At 53.2% G+C, this 16,005-nt stretch overlaps 1 protein-coding gene across 1 annotated transcript; it reads right to left on the bottom strand.

The window, feature by feature from the left end:
* Nucleotides 1–637: 637 nt before the first annotated feature.
* LOC139677085 (ovocalyxin-32-like) lies at nt 638–11,412 on the bottom strand. Its single transcript, XM_071566687.1, has 6 exons — nt 10,839–11,412; nt 3,805–3,867; nt 2,915–3,089; nt 2,153–2,289; nt 1,427–1,489; nt 638–1,341 (listed from the first exon to the last, which is right to left on the bottom strand). Exons 1-6 carry the CDS (start codon nt 11,271–11,273, stop codon nt 1,177–1,179), a joined length of 1,038 nt encoding a protein of 345 aa, XP_071422788.1. The 5' UTR covers nt 11,274–11,412; the 3' UTR covers nt 638–1,176.
* Between the last annotated feature and the right edge of the window lie 4,593 nt (nt 11,413–16,005).

Raw genomic sequence — 16,005 nt, 5'->3', positions numbered from 1 at the left:
GTTGAAATTCTAAGCTCTGATTTCACGCCTTTGATGATGAGAAATGTTCTACCAGCACAAAAACATCAGCAGGAAGATGTGGGATGTTGCTTCCCTGAATTTATTGGGATGCCTGGTTTGTGCTGAGAGAAAGAAGCTTCAGCTGGAAAATGGGATTTAATACATCCAGGGAAAACTGCCATGTGAGGTCCTGGAATGCTTGTTACTGAGTACAGCTCAAGGATGGTGGAACCACCCCAAATTCCAGAGGACAGCTATCCCAGCCCCTGTTTTCCTCAGGAAGGTGATGTTCTTGGTAAGGATTTAATCTGTCCTGCCAGGAATTGGCAAATAGAGGAAAAAAAGATGCATTTGGGGCACTTGGGCACAATCTCAGAGAGCACAGGTGAGATGGTGGTGGATCTTCTGGGAATCCAGCTGGAGAAAGGACAAACCCACAACCTTGTGGTGTTTAGATGGGAACAGGACAGGGCAAGAATTAAAGGAATTGCTCTTTTGTGGGTGTCCTGCCAACCCCAAACGTGGAAATCCACCCATAAAGAGCCCTCCTGGCTCTGCAGGTCTGGTTGGTTGGAGCTGGCAGAGAAGGTGGAAATTTGGGGTCCAAGAGCAGTGAAAGAACTCCCAGCCCCAGCCCTGAGTGATGGTATTTGGTTTATTGGAGGTGTGAGTTAAAAATCAGTGTGATTCCATCCCCAAAGGACCCAAACAATCAGTAGGCAGATATTTCTCAGCGACAGATTAAGTGTCCTCAGATTTTTATCCAAATATATTAACTTTGTTTACAAACTCTACATTCAGTTAATTAGTGACATGAAATCAACTCGGGTGTGTTCACCTGTTACACATCTGGTAGCAAAGTTTGGAGGCAGAACTTGAGACTTGCAGATTGAGAAGTGACAGGCACTGATTTTGGCACAGAGCAGTGAGAACATCCCGATGCACTGCCTGGGTGGGAGGCGATTCCAGCTCTGCCAGCACGGGGGTTCCTCCCGGAGCCGGAGCTCAGAAATTGGCTGCCCCTTCCTCTGCCAGCACGGGGGTTCCTCCCGGAGCCGGAGCTCAGAAATTGGCTGCCCCTTCCTCTGCCAGCTCGGGGGTTCCTCCCGGAGCCGGAGCTCAGAAATTGGCTGCCCCTTCCTCTGCCAGCACCGGGGTTCCTCCCGGAGCCGGAGCTCAGAAATTGGCTGCCCGCTCCTCTGCCAGCCTGGCAGCCGATCCCGAGCCCGATCCCATCCCGGAGCCATCCTCGGGCCCGCGGCTCCCGGAGCCACAGAAGTGTTTCACCTTCAGAGGGCGCCCGGGCAGCCACGTGAGGCGCAGGTGGCACGAAAGCATCTCCTGGAGAGGGTTGGGAAGAGCTGATCCCACTGCCTGGGCACTGCCCGGCTCCCGGGCAAAGGGGGGTTACACGGGGGGTCCTCACCTGTGTGGGCATCTCGTGCAGCAGGACAGTGTAGTCAAACTCGATGAAATCATCTCTCCTCATCTGGGCATGGGAAAGCAGAGAGTTATCAGGAGCACAAGCTCAGGGTGTGCTCTGGTTTGCCTGGCCTTGCTCAGGGCTCGGGGGCTGTGCTTGCTGCCTGCAGGCACATGGATTTCCATCATGGAGAGATGGAATTGGGAGCTTTCCTGCCTGGAATCCCTGAAGGCACTGACTGCTCTGTGGGTCTCCAGCCCAGCTGTCTCTGCCTGGACTCCAGGCTGGCTGGCCCAGGTGCTGATGACTGAGCTTAACCCTCAGGTAAATGGAGAATATTGCCTGTTAATCCCTCCTTCTGAGAATCCCGTGCTGGATCCTGCCTGTGGATCAGGGCTGGCTGAGGGACACAGAGCTTTGGGAGCTGCTGCTGGGTGTGTGGGGCTGTGGGAGCTGTTCCCAGCCAGGCAGCTTTGCCAGGTATGAGCATGGCCAGGGGTCAGAGGGTGTGAGGAGTGACTTGCTGTGGGGCTGAGGAACTGCAGGTCCTGCAGAAGCCACTCATGCAACAAGGAAAGCCACATTTTGCCCAGATGAGTAAAATTTTCCCACCAACCCCTGGACCAAGTGCCCCAGAGGTGGAGATGGTGGTGATGGGAAGGCCCTGGGGTCTGGGGGGTGTTGGAGCAGTGAGAGCTGGTGTGTTCTGTGCTGCCTCTGCCCACTCACCCACTGCTTCACCGACTTCACTTGGGCCAGGAAGTATCCCAGGTCCTCAGTTGACTTTTCCCACATGATGGAGCTGCTGCCAGCGACAGCCAGAGCCCAGGCTGGCTCCAGGGCAGGCTCGATGTTGCCATGGCTGTCTGCAGGGCACACAGAAACAGGACAAATAGTCATTCTGGCTGTTCAGCTGAAAAGGGAGGAAGCACAGAGCACTTTGGCCTGGCACAGCACTGGTCCCGGGATGAGACTCTTCCCTCCAACGTGTCACAGGGAAGAGGGAGGAGAGTGGTGCTAAACCTGCAGTCCCATTGCAGCCCTGCCAAAAGACACACAGGGGCCCCACAATGGGGTGCAAACCCCAAAATCCATGATAATGGAACTCCTTACCTAGCTGGGAGGAAAAGGTGGAATGTTTCCAGCATGGAAAAGTCCTGTTGTTCCTGCCCAGTGAATTTCCAGCCCCAGCTGGGGAGGTGTCTGGCTTAGGGCACTTGTTATTCCTGGAGGACATTCTGCATTTACTTGAATTTAAAAAGGTGTGGACTTGCCCTTAAACCCAAACCACCTTCCCAAGACTGCCAGTGTTACATGCAGTGGGGGTTTGTCCTCCCAAAGAATCCCTGGAATGGTTTTGGCTGCACTCTGGTTTCAGGGTGCTGCTGTGAACAGATGTGTCTCCTCCTTCCAATGCATGTGTGTTTGCTTGTGTTCTTCAGAGTGCTCTGAGACAAAACAAGACACAGCTGATTATTTGGAGGAGTGTACCTGGAATGTTGCTCCCAGTTATTGGTTTGGTTTGGTGCCTAATCCTTTGGTAGAGTCTGTTGTCCTCTTCCTGGATTTCATTCTGGTCTTTGGTGTGTGAGCACTTGATGGTGACAACAGGAGGAGACTTTTTCTTTGGATACAGCACCGTGGCCAGGCAGCTCCCAGCATCTTCCTGGCAAGGGAGGATTTAAAACTGTTACCTTTAATCAAGAGTTTAGTTCCCAGCAACTCATTCTTTGTATGAAGCTGTTCAAGGGTCAGGACAAAGAAGGATATAATTTTTTCCCCAGAAAAGTAAATGGTTTGAAACCACAAGGCCAAAGGGACTTAACAGAGGTTTTTAGTTAATGCACTAAGTCATCTTGGAAATATGTTTGAGAGTTCTAAGAATTACCATTAATTGATAACAGGGATTTTCATTGTATGATACTTCAGCCTTGACACAAAAATAATTAATGCTTCATATCAAGTCCTGAAAATAATTTGAGTTGCACACAATGTGTGTGAAGGGAGAGGGCAGTAAAAGGGCTGGTGGCAGCTGTGGCAGTGACTGCAGGGGCTGTCACCCAACAGAACACTCTGCTGGCCACTCGTTATCCCACCCTGGGGTGTGACAGCAGGAGGAACACAGGGGGGAATGAGGACACGCTGCCCATGGCACTGAGCTCAGCCCACTGGGAGCTTCCACTCAGCCTGATGTGACTTGAAGTCCTTCAGGACTGAGGGCTGATGGGCACTCAGGTGCTCCTCAGAGCAAAGCACCTGCCAGACAGGCACAAAGGTCTTTCCAATGGGAAAGAACCATTCGCTGAGCTCATGAATGTCCCTGTTTTGGAGCTGCTGGAGTTCATTTACTGCCCAAGGGCAGGAGGGACTCACAGACTCACCCCAGTCCTGTAGTCCTCTGTGCTGAACTGCAGGTAGTACTTGTGGCCAAGGTCTGGGATGTCCTGGAAGAGAGGAGGGTCAGCATCACAGAATCATAGAATGGATTGGGTTGGAAAAGACCTCCAAGATCAGCAAGTCCAACCCTTGGTCCAACCCTACTGTGATTACCAGCCCAGGGCACAGAGTGATCACAGAGTGCCCTGGGCTGGTGATCACAGTAGGGTTAGATCAAGGCATGGTGGATTCTGGTGATCACAGTAGGGTTGGATCAAGGCATGGTGGATTCTGGTGATCACAGTAGGGTTGGATCAAGGCATGGTGGATTCTGGTGATCACAGTGGGGTTGGATCAAGGCATGGTGGATTCTCACTCAGTGCCACATCCGCAGAATCACAGAATCATAGAATGGATTGGGTTGGAAAAGACCTCTGAGATCATCAAGTCCAACCCTTGGGCCAACTCCAGTCCCTTTACCAGATCATGGCACTCAGTGCCACGGCCAATCTCAGTTGAAAACCCTCCAGGGATGGGGAATCCACCCCCTCTCTGGGCAGCCCATTCCAATCCCTGAGCACTCTCTCTGTAAAGAATTATTTTCTGCTCTCCAACTTCAATTTCCCCTGGCAGAGCTTGAGCCCATCGTGCCCCCTTGTCCTATTGCTGAGTGCCTGGGAGAAGAGACCAACCCCCACCTGGCCAGAACTTCCCTTCAGGCAGTTCCAGGCAGTGCTGAGGTCACCTCTGAGCCTCCTCTTCTCCAGGCTGAACACCCCCAGCTCCCTCAGCCTCTCCCCACAGCACTTGTGCTCCAGTCCCTTGGGTGGGACTAAAGCCCTGTGTGCTGTGCCAATAAACCCCCTGTGCATCCAGGGGGGCTGTAGAGCCTTTCTCACAGAGCCAGGCAAGAGGAGCATCCAGCTGGAAGTTCTTCAGGGCACAGACTGATGCAGAGTAACTTTACAAACAGTAAAATTAGAAAGGAGTGTTCAGGGCCCAAGGAGGATTTTCTGCCCAGACTGTCAGAGTGCCCTTGGATATCCAAATGAATCCAATCCTTTGAGTCACAGCTGAACAGGAATTGCATGGGATTATTTCATGTCTAAGCTTTGGGTCGTTTGGGACTGGAAAAAGACAGAATCACTGCAAGATTCTGATCTGTTTTGCTCTGGTTTGCCCTGGAAATACCAGCCCTGAAGGATCTCCCTCCATTATCTGAGATTCTGCTTGTTGAGGAAAAAGAAAAGAACTCTCCTTGCTGGGAGGGCAAAACACCAGAAAAGCCTTAGAAATGCACACCTTGGAAATGTGTCATTTTCCTGGATCTGGGGCTCTTTTAACTTGAGGATTTCAGTAAACAAATGGCCCTTTTGGTGTGGGATCTTCTGTCTCAGGTCCAAGCAGGCTGAAACAGAAACTGCCTTTTAAAGCTGGCCATGAAAAATCCTCATTTCTCTGGCATTACCTCAGCCAGTTGTGCAAGAGCAGAGCCCAGCAACAAGTATTTGCATTATCTGCTCTTTATTTCATAGGCAGGCTTTTATTTTCCTGCCAGCTTTGGGTTCATTCTGAACTGTCTGGATCTCTCAGGGCTTGTTCTCCCTGGGGTGTGAATTCCAGGCTCTCCAGCTGGGCAGGAGGGGCACTGGGGCAGGGCAGGACCCTCAGCAAACACTGTCTGTGTCTCTCTGCCCCTCAGTGCCCACCCCTTTCCCCCCAGGAGCAGCACGAGGGTGGCAAAGTTCCACCCCCACCCACCTGCAGCACCTCCACAGAGTTGGGAACTGCAGGTAAGAAGATAAATTGCTTTTCTCACTTGTTTTACTCCCACAGAACCCCCTCCTGAAGGTTTAGGATGAGGCAAGTCCAGTGTGGAGCTGGAGCCACATCCCACCATGAAGGGGGGGGAGGAACAGGATGAGCTCAGACTTTTTTCATTCCTTTCTTCTTCCCCTCCTCATCCTCCCCTTCTCCTGCCCCTCTTTGTGTGTTGCCCAAAATATTGTCCTAAATATTGTCCTGCCAGAGGATGTGACATGAGGGGACACTCAGCACAGCACAAGGGTAAAGACTCTGAAATGCCAAAGGATCAGGAATCAAATGAAATCACATGAGAGAGGGGCCCAATCCCTCACAATAATCACTGCAGTTGACTCGAAGTTTTTAATTAAAGCTTCACAAGAGGTGTCATTGCAATGGTTTATGACATCCCTAATTTGATCAAATTTGGGTATTTTTAAGCACACTGACCCAGAATTATTCATTTTTGGGTCGTCACTGCAGATGAGAGAACCTGAAATAGTCAGAACTTGAAAAGAATAAAATAATTCTGTGCTTTTGAAGCAGATATTTTTAAAATATATATATATTTGGAGCAGATATTCTCTGTTCATGTGCACCAGCTCCACCACAGGGCTGCTGGCAGGTGCTGCTTCTGTACTGCTGCAGCCTAGAAGGCTTTCAGTGGTGCTGCACAGCTCAAACAGATCCAGCTGGGTGGGCTCCTTGGGGCTCACCAGGGGGCAGGTCCTTTTGCCATGAAACAATCAGAAATTTACAGAAGTATTTGTAGTTTCGAAGAAAAAAAATCCCTTTTCTTCCCAACTGATTTCCCACCGTCATCTGCAAACCATCCCAGAGCCTGAGCTCCTCAGAGCTCGGGGACTCCTGAGAGCAGCCAAAGATGGAAGTGGCCAAAAGAGAGGAAAACAAGTGAGTAATTCAGTTTTCCACTGACTATCTGGGCCATGGGCTTGTTTGATTTCCGGGCTCCAAATCCTTGCAGCTTTTATGGCAGATTTTTAGGGCTGTGGAGGCCAAAGTGGCACCTCCAGAGCAGCTTCCCCGCAGTGCCAGGGGAGGGAGGCACTTTGCAATCACTTTGCAATCACTTTGCAATCACTTTGCAATCAGTTTGCAATCACTTTGCAATCAATTTGCAATCACTTTGCAATCACTTTGCAATCACTTTGCAATCAGTCTACAATCACTTTGCAATCACTTTGCAATCACTTTACAAACAGTTTGCAATCAGTTTACATTCAGTTTACCATCATTTTACAATCACTTTGCAATCAGTTTGCAATCAGTTTGTAATTAGTTTGCAATCAGTTTGCAATCAGTTTACATTCAGTTTACAATCACTTTGCAATCAGTCTACAATCACTTTGCAATCAGTTTGAAATCAGTTTGCAATCAGTTTGCAATCAGTCTACAATCAGTCTACAATCAGTTTGCAGACACTTTACAATCACTTTACAATCAGTTTGCAATCAGTCTACAATCACTTTACAATCAGTTTGCAATCAGTCTACAATCACTTTGCAATCACTTTACAATCACTTTACAATCAGTTTGCAATCAGTCTACAATCACTTTGCAATCACTTTACAATCACTTTGCAATCAGTTTGCAATCAGTCTACAATCACTTTACAATCAGTTTGCAATCAATTTGCAATCACTTTGCAATCACTTTACAAACAGTTTGCAATCAATTTGCAATCACTTTGCAATCACTTTGCAATCAGTTTGCAGACACTTTACAATCAGTCTACAATCAGTTTGCAATCACTTTACACTCACTTTACAATCAGTTTGCAGACACTTTACAATCACTTTGCAATCAGTTTACAATCAGTTTACAATCAGTTTACCATCAGTTTGCAGTCAGTCTACAATCACCTTACACTCAGTCCACACTGCCCTCCCTCTCTCTGCCATGGAAAGGGACATCCCTCTCTCACTGCACGTTTCCATCTCTTCTCCCCCGTGTTTCCCACCAGAATTTCCTCCTGGTTCCAGTTCCCAGCCAGGTTTTTAGGAATTGAAGGCCTGGCACTGTGCAGAGCAGGGAGAGCTGTCCCTGCCACAGGTTCTGCCTTTCCCACCCTAAGGAGGTGTCTGATTGTTGGAAAGAAGCAAAATGTTTTAATTGACTTCAAATATTGGGAGCAGAGGTTGGCATTGCACTGTTGGGGTCCAGGTGAGGGTGTGAAGAGAAATATCCACCTGAAAATGGGATTTTCTGGCCCAACTTAAGTAAATTTTGCAGCTTATCCATGAGATTACCTGGTTGAACCTTTACACTTCTCTCCCCTATTCCCAAATTATGATTTTTTGGGATGGGAAAAGCCTCCCTGCTGAACTCTGGGATCTTCAGCTGGCACAAACAAAGCCTTTTCTTATCAAAAGTGTGTTTTAAAGTGCAGCTGTCAGCAATTCCATGAGCTGCAGTTTCCTACAGGAGCCTCACTTAAGAAGAACAAAGGGACAACAACAAGCAACAAGCCAGGCAGGAATTATTCCGTGTTTGGCATCTCTGCTGGGGGTTCTTGCCAGGAGAGAAAAGCCCTGAAGTCTCATTTACCTGAACCTGAAAGATCCTTCCCATCAACAGCCCAGGGACTGTCTCCAGTCCTGTTTCCAATTACCACACTTTGACCAGCTCGAGTGGGCTGATAATGGTAGTTTTAAATTACAATGCTCATTATTAAATTCCATGATGAAATTATCCTGGTTTTAGTAGATCCAGGGATAGAGTAACCAGTAGGAAATTTGCCGTCTTAGAAAAAAATTGTTAAAATGCAGATAAACCAAAGAAGCCCCAAACCCCAACATTTCTGTCCCTTCCCTTCACCTAATTCAGCTCATTCCTTCCAGGAAATTCTTTTCATTTTTTCCCAGTGGAGGACAGGAAAGAAGGAAGTGACCACGTTTGGGGCTTTTCTCTCCTTGTTTTCACAGAGTGTGCCAAAAAAAAAGGGGAAATAAACTGCACTGAGCTCTTCATCCAGAGCTGGGGGGAAATAAGGAGGAATTTCACTTCTCTATAACAAACCAACTAATTTCCTTCCTATTTTAAGGTCCCTTTCCCTCCCCACAACCCAAAGTAACCCAAACATTCAGCTGGGAAGGGGATTTGCACCAATCTCTCCCTACTGGGATCTCTGTCCCAGGGAACTGCAGAGCTGCCAGTTGTCCTTCAGCCAGGCTGGAGTGTTTATATATGTAAATACTGCCCCATGTCCGTATGGAAACTGCCCAGGAAGCACAGAAGGAGCACTTGTCTGCTTGGAGAGAAGTATAAGATAACACAGGAGGTTCCTGTCAGGGGTGTCTGCAGAAGTTTCCTGGGAAAACAGAACGTCCCACGAGCTCAGCACCTCCTAAATTCTATGGAATGACCCATTTGGGAGTGAGGATGAGAACAGAGAGTCAGCTGAAGGGGATGGTTCCAGATAAATCCATAGCAGGATTCCCAGGCAGGGCTAACACTGTCTCCAGCCTTGCATTTCACCAAAGTGTGAGTTTTCACACGGTGTTTTGGGGTTTGTTGGATTAGTTTGGGAATTATTTTGATCTCTTAAATATTGTGTGCAACTCAGACAGGCTTCAGATTGTTCTGGAGCCACTGCCAGGTGGGATATGTGGGATATGAGGGGCTGGTTTGGTGTTTTAAGGGCTGCAACAGCACATCCTAAACTTTTTAGGCTGGTTCAGAATTTCTTCCCTGAAAGGGAAGATGTGACACTACACTGTGTTATTCCCAGTTTTGGGAGCGAGGGGCTGGATGGCACAGGCTGTGAAGATGCTGAAGGACAAGTGGTGTGGGATCTCCAGAGCCAGGGAAAGGATCCAGTGGAATCCAGGGCTGCATGTGGCTCCCCAGCCCGGGAATGCAAAGGAAGCAGCTCAGGGAGCTGCCCCGCAGCAGGACCACAGGGCTGTCTCTCACTCCCATCCCCTCGGCATTCCAGGAAGGTTGTGCTTTCCCCCAGGATCCACAGCCCGGGACAAACATTCCCCAGCACTTGTGCCTGAGCTGTTACTTTCAGAAACTGAGAAAGGTGTGAACAACAAACCAGAGCTGGAGGAGGAGAGGGCTGCGTGGCACGGTGTGAGCTCACCGAGGGGCACAGGGGCCGGGCACCTCCCCGGGCACCTCCCCAGCATCCCGACAGGCTCTCCAGGACGGGCTGGCTCTGCCCCTGCGGCTGCTCCTCCCTGGCACTCCTGCCCCCTCCTGTCACCTCGACTGGATGCGCTTTTTGGGAGATAAAGGCAAGTTTTCTGATGGGAACTGCATTGCTTTTAGAGGAAGCTCTTGGTCTGAGGAAGGGGCGGTGGGACAGCAGCTCCTGAGGGGACCTGGGGGTCCCTGAGAACGGGATGGTGGGACAGCAGCTCCTGAGGGGACCTGGGGGTCCCTGAGAACGGGATGGTGGGACAGCAGCTCCTGAGGGGACCTGGGGGTCCCTGAAGAAAAGGTTGGTGGGACAATGGTCCTGGAGGGGACCCAGATGTCCCCGAGGATGGGATGGTGGGACAGTGGCCCTGAAGGGGACCCGAGTGTCCCTGAAGAAAAGGTTGGTGGGACATCAGCCTCTGAGGGGACATGGGTGTCCCTGAGATAGGGGTGTGAGAACAGCAGTGCCCTGAGGGGATCTGGATGCCCCTGAGGAAGCGGCAAATGGACCGTGGTGCCCTGAGGGGATCTGGGGGTCCCTGAGGATGGGGTGGTGGGACAGTGGTCCTGGAGGGGACCTGAGTGTCCCTGAGGATGGGAGGGTGGGACAGTGGTTCTGGAAGGGACCTGAGTGTCCTGGAAGAAAAGGTTGGTGGGAGAGCAGCCCCTGATGGGTGCCAGGTGCCACCTGAGGAAGAGATCGTGGGACAGCAGCCTCTGAGGGGTCGTGGATGTCCCCGAGGAAGGGGTGAGAGGACAGCGGTGCTGTGAGGGCACCCGGGTGTCCCTGAGGATGGGATGGTGGGACAGTGGTCCTGGGGGGAAACCAGGGTGTCCCTGAGGATGGGATGGTGGGACAGCAGCCCCTGAGGGGGGCACCAGGTGCCCTCTGAGGGGACAGGCAGCGGGACAGCGGCCCCCGAGAGGAGCGGGAGGACGCCGGTGCGCCGCGCGGGGCCGCGCTAACCTCAGTTATGTCTAACAACAATAATAGAAAAACAATAATATAATAATTACCGTTCCTCGCCCATTCCCCAGCGCCGCTTTCAACCCCGCGCTGCCCCCTTACCTTCACCGTGGCCTTGCGGACCTGCCCCAGCGCCCGCAGCCCCGAGGGCGATCCCGCCTGGAAGTTGCGGTACTGCAGAGCCGCCCTGGCTGCGGCCGCGGCACGGCGGCTCCCGGGGGGCAGCTCCCGGCTCGTCCCGGGATGGACCTCCCGGCGGTTCCCGGGATAGAACTCCTGGAACTGCGGGCGGCTCCTGGGATTGAACCCCTGGAACTCAAGGCGGCTCCCGGGCTGGAATTCCCGGCTGGTCCCGGGATGGGGCTCCTGGAGCTCCCAGTTTGTCCCGGGCTGCAGCTCCTCCCGGCTGGTTCCCGGCCCCGCGGGGCGGGCAGTGGGGACCAGCAGCAGCAGCAGCAGCAGCTGGAGGGAGAGGGACGGCGCGGTGCGGAGCCCCGGCATGGTGCGGAGCCCCGGTGAGGTGCGGAGCCCCGGCATGGTGCGCTGCGGGATGAGATGCGGGATGTGGTGCGGGGTGAGGTGCAGGATGCGGTGCGGGGTGCGGGGTGCGGAGCGGGGTGAGCGGCACTGGAGCCCCGCACGCCGCCCGTTCTAATAGCGGGGCCGCCCCGCGGGCACAGCCCGGTCCCCGCCGCTCTGCCCTCCCCTCTGCCCTCCCACCTGCCGGGGCGGGGAAGGGCAGTGGGGCGGAGGGGCTGGGGGGGCTGGGGGGAACCAGCGGCTCCGAGGGGGGGCTGGAGAGGGGCTGGAGGTTGTCCGAGGGGAGACAAGGGGGCTTGAGGGGCGCCAAGACTCGAGGGCACCGGGGCAGAGTGAGGGACATGAGGGGTGCCAGGGGATGTGAGGGTGGGGAGAGGGGGCTGAGGGGAGACCAGGGCAGCTGAGAGGGGCTGGGGAGGGTCTGAGGGGGTTTGGGGGGGTCTGATGGGCACTGGAGGTTCTGAGGGGAGACCAGGGCACCTGAAAGGGGCTGGGGATGGTCTGAGGGGGTTTTGGGGGGGGGTCTGGTGGGCACTGGAGGTTCTGAGAGGAGCTGGGGGGTTTGAGGGCAACCAAAGGTTCTGAGGGGAGACCAGGGGGCTTAAGGAGTGCCAGGACTCGAGGGGCACCTGTGGAGTCAGAGGGCATGAGGGACCTGAGCGGTGCCAGGGAGGTTTGAGGGGTGTCAGGGGGTCTGAGGGGTGTCAGGGGGTCTGAGGGGAGACAAGGGAGAGTTGAGGGTGACTGGGGGTTGTCCAATGGGAGCTGGGGATTCTGAGGGGAACCAGGAGTTGTCTGAGGGGAGCTGGGGATGTTGAGGATCTCTGGGGGTCCCAGCACAGGCAGGGATTTCTGAGGGTACTGGGGGTCCCAGGGCAGGCAGGGACTTCTGGGGGTCTCTGGGGGTCCCAGGGCAGGCAGGGGTTTCTGGGGGTCTCTGGGGGGTCCCAGGGCAGGCAGGGGTTTCTGGGGGTACTGGTGGTCCCAGGGCAGGCAGGGGTTTCTGAGGGTACTGGGGATCCCAGGGCAGGCAGGGGTTTCTGGGGGTACTGGTGGTCCCAGGGCAGGCAGGGGTTTCTGAGGGGAGTGGGGGTCCCAGGGCAGGCAGGGGTTTCTGGGGGTCTCTGGGGGTCCCAGGGCAGGCAGGGGTTTCTGAGGGGAGTGGGGGTCCCAGGGCAGGCAGGGGTTTCTGGGGGTCTCTGGGGGGTCCCAGGGCAGGCAGGGGTTTCTGAGGGGAGTGGGGGTTCCAGCCCAGGCTGCTGCTCCTACCAGGAGTTCATCAGAATGACTCAGATCAGAGCAAATACAGGTAATTACCAGGAAAAGCACAGTTAGCTCCTTCTCAGCTTTACAACAACTCAACACTTCCCAAAATTACAGAGGCTCCTTCAGCCCCAGACGTGCTTTGCCCAGGATAGAGCTGAAATATTCCAAACCCTGCTCCAGGAGCAGAGGGAAACACTCCTCCCTCAAATAAATCTCACTGAGTGAAGCTCTTTGGAACCAGTGTGGTCAGACCTCTTCTAACATGAGGAAAATGAACTGAGACAGCAGCCAGATTCCCTTAAGATGATTTTTGGGATAGGAGTGGGCTTGTTGCCTTGTTAGTGCTGGAAGCATCTCTTCTGGAGAGACTCAAGGTGGTAAAATGTAAAGGACTGCAACACTTCCTGTGTTAAAAATGCTGGGCTTTAATGACCTGCTCTGTTACCACCGAGCAGCTGGGAACCTGTTTTTGTGCTTCTGGATGTGGATTGGGGCAGATTTCTGGGCTGGGGCCTCAAAGAATGAATCAGAACTCTGGTTAAAGGCTCAAACTGTCTCCTGTGGAGCTTTAAGTCTCTTTTTATTACTGTAATGCTTTTTCACAGAACTCGAAATTCAGCATTTCTGAGGCTTTCCTCAGTGAGGGAAATTACTCCAATTTTTACATTATTACAATTATTGCAATAGAGGTATAATATCATTCTTTATTGCACTGGTTTCTGTGCCTCACAGCTCAAAAAATTGCCCTGGTTTTGTTGGTGGTTTGTTATGGTTTTCTTTCCTGAAATATATTCTGTAATTAAGAGTTTGTATCTTCACATCCGTGTATCACACAGGCCAGACTGGCTGGGGCCTGGAGCACCCTGGATGAGTGGAAGGTGTCCCTGCCTGGTGCAGGATTTAGGAGAGGGAACAGGCTGATTTTTCCCTCACTGGGACATTGCCATGCTTGATATTTTCTGTTTAGCTGGAAGAAACCAAGTTCCAGCCCTTCCTCATTTCTCCTCGCTGTGATGACAGCTCCAATAGTCCCTTTAAAGTGCAACCCAAAGGGTGATTCCCCCCAGCTGGCACTGGGGGGGGTTGGGCAGTGCCAGTCCCTTCCTGATGGTCACTCCATGCCCTGCAGCTGCAGCCTGGATGAGGAGGAGCACTGAGGATTTCCTGGGAGAGGAGCAGGAGAGGGGGATGGAGGAGAGAGAGAAGAGGTGGAGCAGAGGAGGAGGAGAAATGGAGGAGAGATGGAACAGAGAGGGATCAGAGGGGGAGCAGAGATGGAGCAGAGATGGAGGAGAGATGGAGGAGAGATGGAGCAGAGGGGGAGCAGAGATGGAGGAGAAATGGAGGAGAAATGGAGGAGAGATGGAACAGAGGGGGAGCAGAGGTGGAGGAGAAATGGAGGAGAGATGGAACAGGGAGGGAGCAGAGGTGGAGCAGAGGAGGAGCAGAGGGGGAGCAGAGATGGAGCAGAGGAGGAGCAGAGATGGAGCAGAGATGGAGCAGAGATGGAGTAGAGGAGGAGCAGAGGAGGAGCAGAGATGAAGCAGAGGTGGAGCAGAGATGGAGCAGAGATGGAGCAGAGATGGAGCAGAGGTGGAGCAGAGGAGGAGCAGAGATGGAGCAGAGATGAAGCAGAGGTGGAGCAGAGATGGAGCAGAGATGGAGCAGAGATGGAGCAGAGGAGGAGCAGAGGAGGAGCAGAGATGGAGCAGAGATGAAGCAGAGGTGGAGCAGAGATGGAGCAGAGATGGAGCAGAGATGGAGCAGAGGTGGAGCAGAGGAGGAGCAGAGGAGGAGCAGAGATGGAACAGAGATGGAGCAGAGATGGAGCAGAGGTGGAGCAGAGGAGGAGCAGAGATGGAGCAGAGGAGGAGCAGAGGAGGAGCAGAGGAGGAGCAGAGATGGAGCAGAGATGGAGCAGAGATGAAGCAGAGGAGGAGCAGAGATGGAACAGAGATGGAGCAGAGGAGGAGCAGAGATGGAGCAGAGGTGGAGCAGAGGTGGAACAGAGGTGGAACAGAGATGGAGCAGAGGAGGAGCAGAGGAGGAGCAGAGATGGAGCAGAGGAGGAGCAGAGATGGAGCAGAGTTGGAGCCGAGGATGAGCAGCGCTCACCCGTGAGCAAAGCTCTGCGCAGGATGCAGCCAGGGTGTGGTGGGAGCAGCTCAGGGCTGAGAGGGAGCAGCTCCTCCCGCTCCCGGGAGCTGCAGCTGCTGCCGGGAAGGAGTGAAACCCTCCCCACACGGGGTGTTCACTCTCAGCTTTGCTGCTTTAGGTCTGGTGGGAGTTCAGAGGCTTAGATGGGAGGAGAAGCTTCAAAGAGGTAAAATGTTGTACATCCAGCTTGGTCACTCCTGCTGGAAAAACCTGCAAGTCCCTGAGTGCTCAGAGCTGAGCCCTGAACGCTGACCCATCCCTGACTTCCCATGCACTTCCCTTTCCCTGTGTTCTCCTCCTTTTCCTGCTCTCCGGGTCACCCTCGGGCAGTGACCGGCTGTTCCTTCCTCCCAGGGCACGGAGGGGCAGTGACAGCGAGGGGACGGTTGGTGTCACCAGGGCAGGGACCCCGGATCCCACAGCAGGGATTCCCTGGCAATTCCCTGGGTTTCTGCAGAGATTGTGCTGCTCTGATTTGCTGTCGATCCAACCTGACTCCGAATTTACCAAACATTTTGACTCAGGCAAAACAAAAGCTCCGATGCTGAACAGGTCCGGGAGGATGTTTGTAAACACGGACAAGCACAGCTTTTTTGCTGCTTCCACAGCGTTTAGAGACGGTATTTATTTTAAGCCCTGATTCTTTTTTAACCCTTAAAAGCTGGAAATGCATCCTCCTCAAGGCAGGCTGGGTCAGAATCCTGGGTGGCAGCAAAATGAAGCTCTGCAGTGGGAGAGATCTGGACAAAAGGAGCTGAAGGGAGTGATCCGACCCCTTGGAGGGGTCCAGAGGAGGCACAAAGGGATCAGAGGATGGAGCAGCTCTGGAGGGATGGAGGGATGGAGCAAAGGCTGGGAGAGCTGGGATTGTCCAGCCTGGAGAGGAGATGCTTCAGGGTGACCCAATTGTGGCTTTCAAAGACCTCAAGGAGATACAAGAAAGATGGAGAAAGGCTATTTACAAGGGCTTGGAAAGACAGGACACAGGGAATGGCTTCCCACTGCCAGAGGGCAGGGCTGGATGGGGTCTTGGAAAGGAATTCCTGGCTGGGAGGGTGGGCAGGCCCTGGCACAGGTGCCCAGAGAAACTGTGGCTGCCCCGGGAGTGTCCAAGCCAGGTTGGACAGGGCTGGATCAGCTATTCAGGTCCTCCCCACCCAAACCATTCCAGGATTCCACACATTCTGTCCATTCCAATGTGGTGCAGTAGGTTTTGTCCTTGTTTGGCATTTCCCCCTCTCCTCCCAGCTGGTCCAGGCTCAGGGAGGACAGAGCTGGTGTCATTACTGGGCCCCTCTCCCTGCTC

The sequence above is a fragment of the Pithys albifrons genome, chromosome 11 (assembly GCF_047495875.1).
Source record: "Pithys albifrons albifrons isolate INPA30051 chromosome 11, PitAlb_v1, whole genome shotgun sequence".
Taxonomy (NCBI): Eukaryota; Metazoa; Chordata; class Aves; order Passeriformes; family Thamnophilidae; genus Pithys; species Pithys albifrons.
The sequence above is the reverse complement of the archived record's forward strand: the minus strand, read 5'-3'. Positions and strand labels throughout refer to the sequence as shown.

Excerpts from the sequence above, each read along its gene's own strand:
- LOC139677085 (XM_071566687.1), bottom strand. The coding sequence starts at position 11,273 with ATGCCGGGGCTCCGCACCTCACCGGGGCTCCGCACCATGCCGGGGCTC. Across the intron at positions 3,868-10,838 it reads TCCGCAAGGCCACGGTGAAG|GACATCCCAGACCTTGGCCA; the intron begins GTAAGGGGGCAG and ends CCTCTCTTCCAG. Across the intron at positions 2,290-2,914 it reads AACTGGGAGCAACATTCCAG|ACAGCCATGGCAACATCGAG; the intron begins GTACACTCCTCC and ends TGTGCCCTGCAG.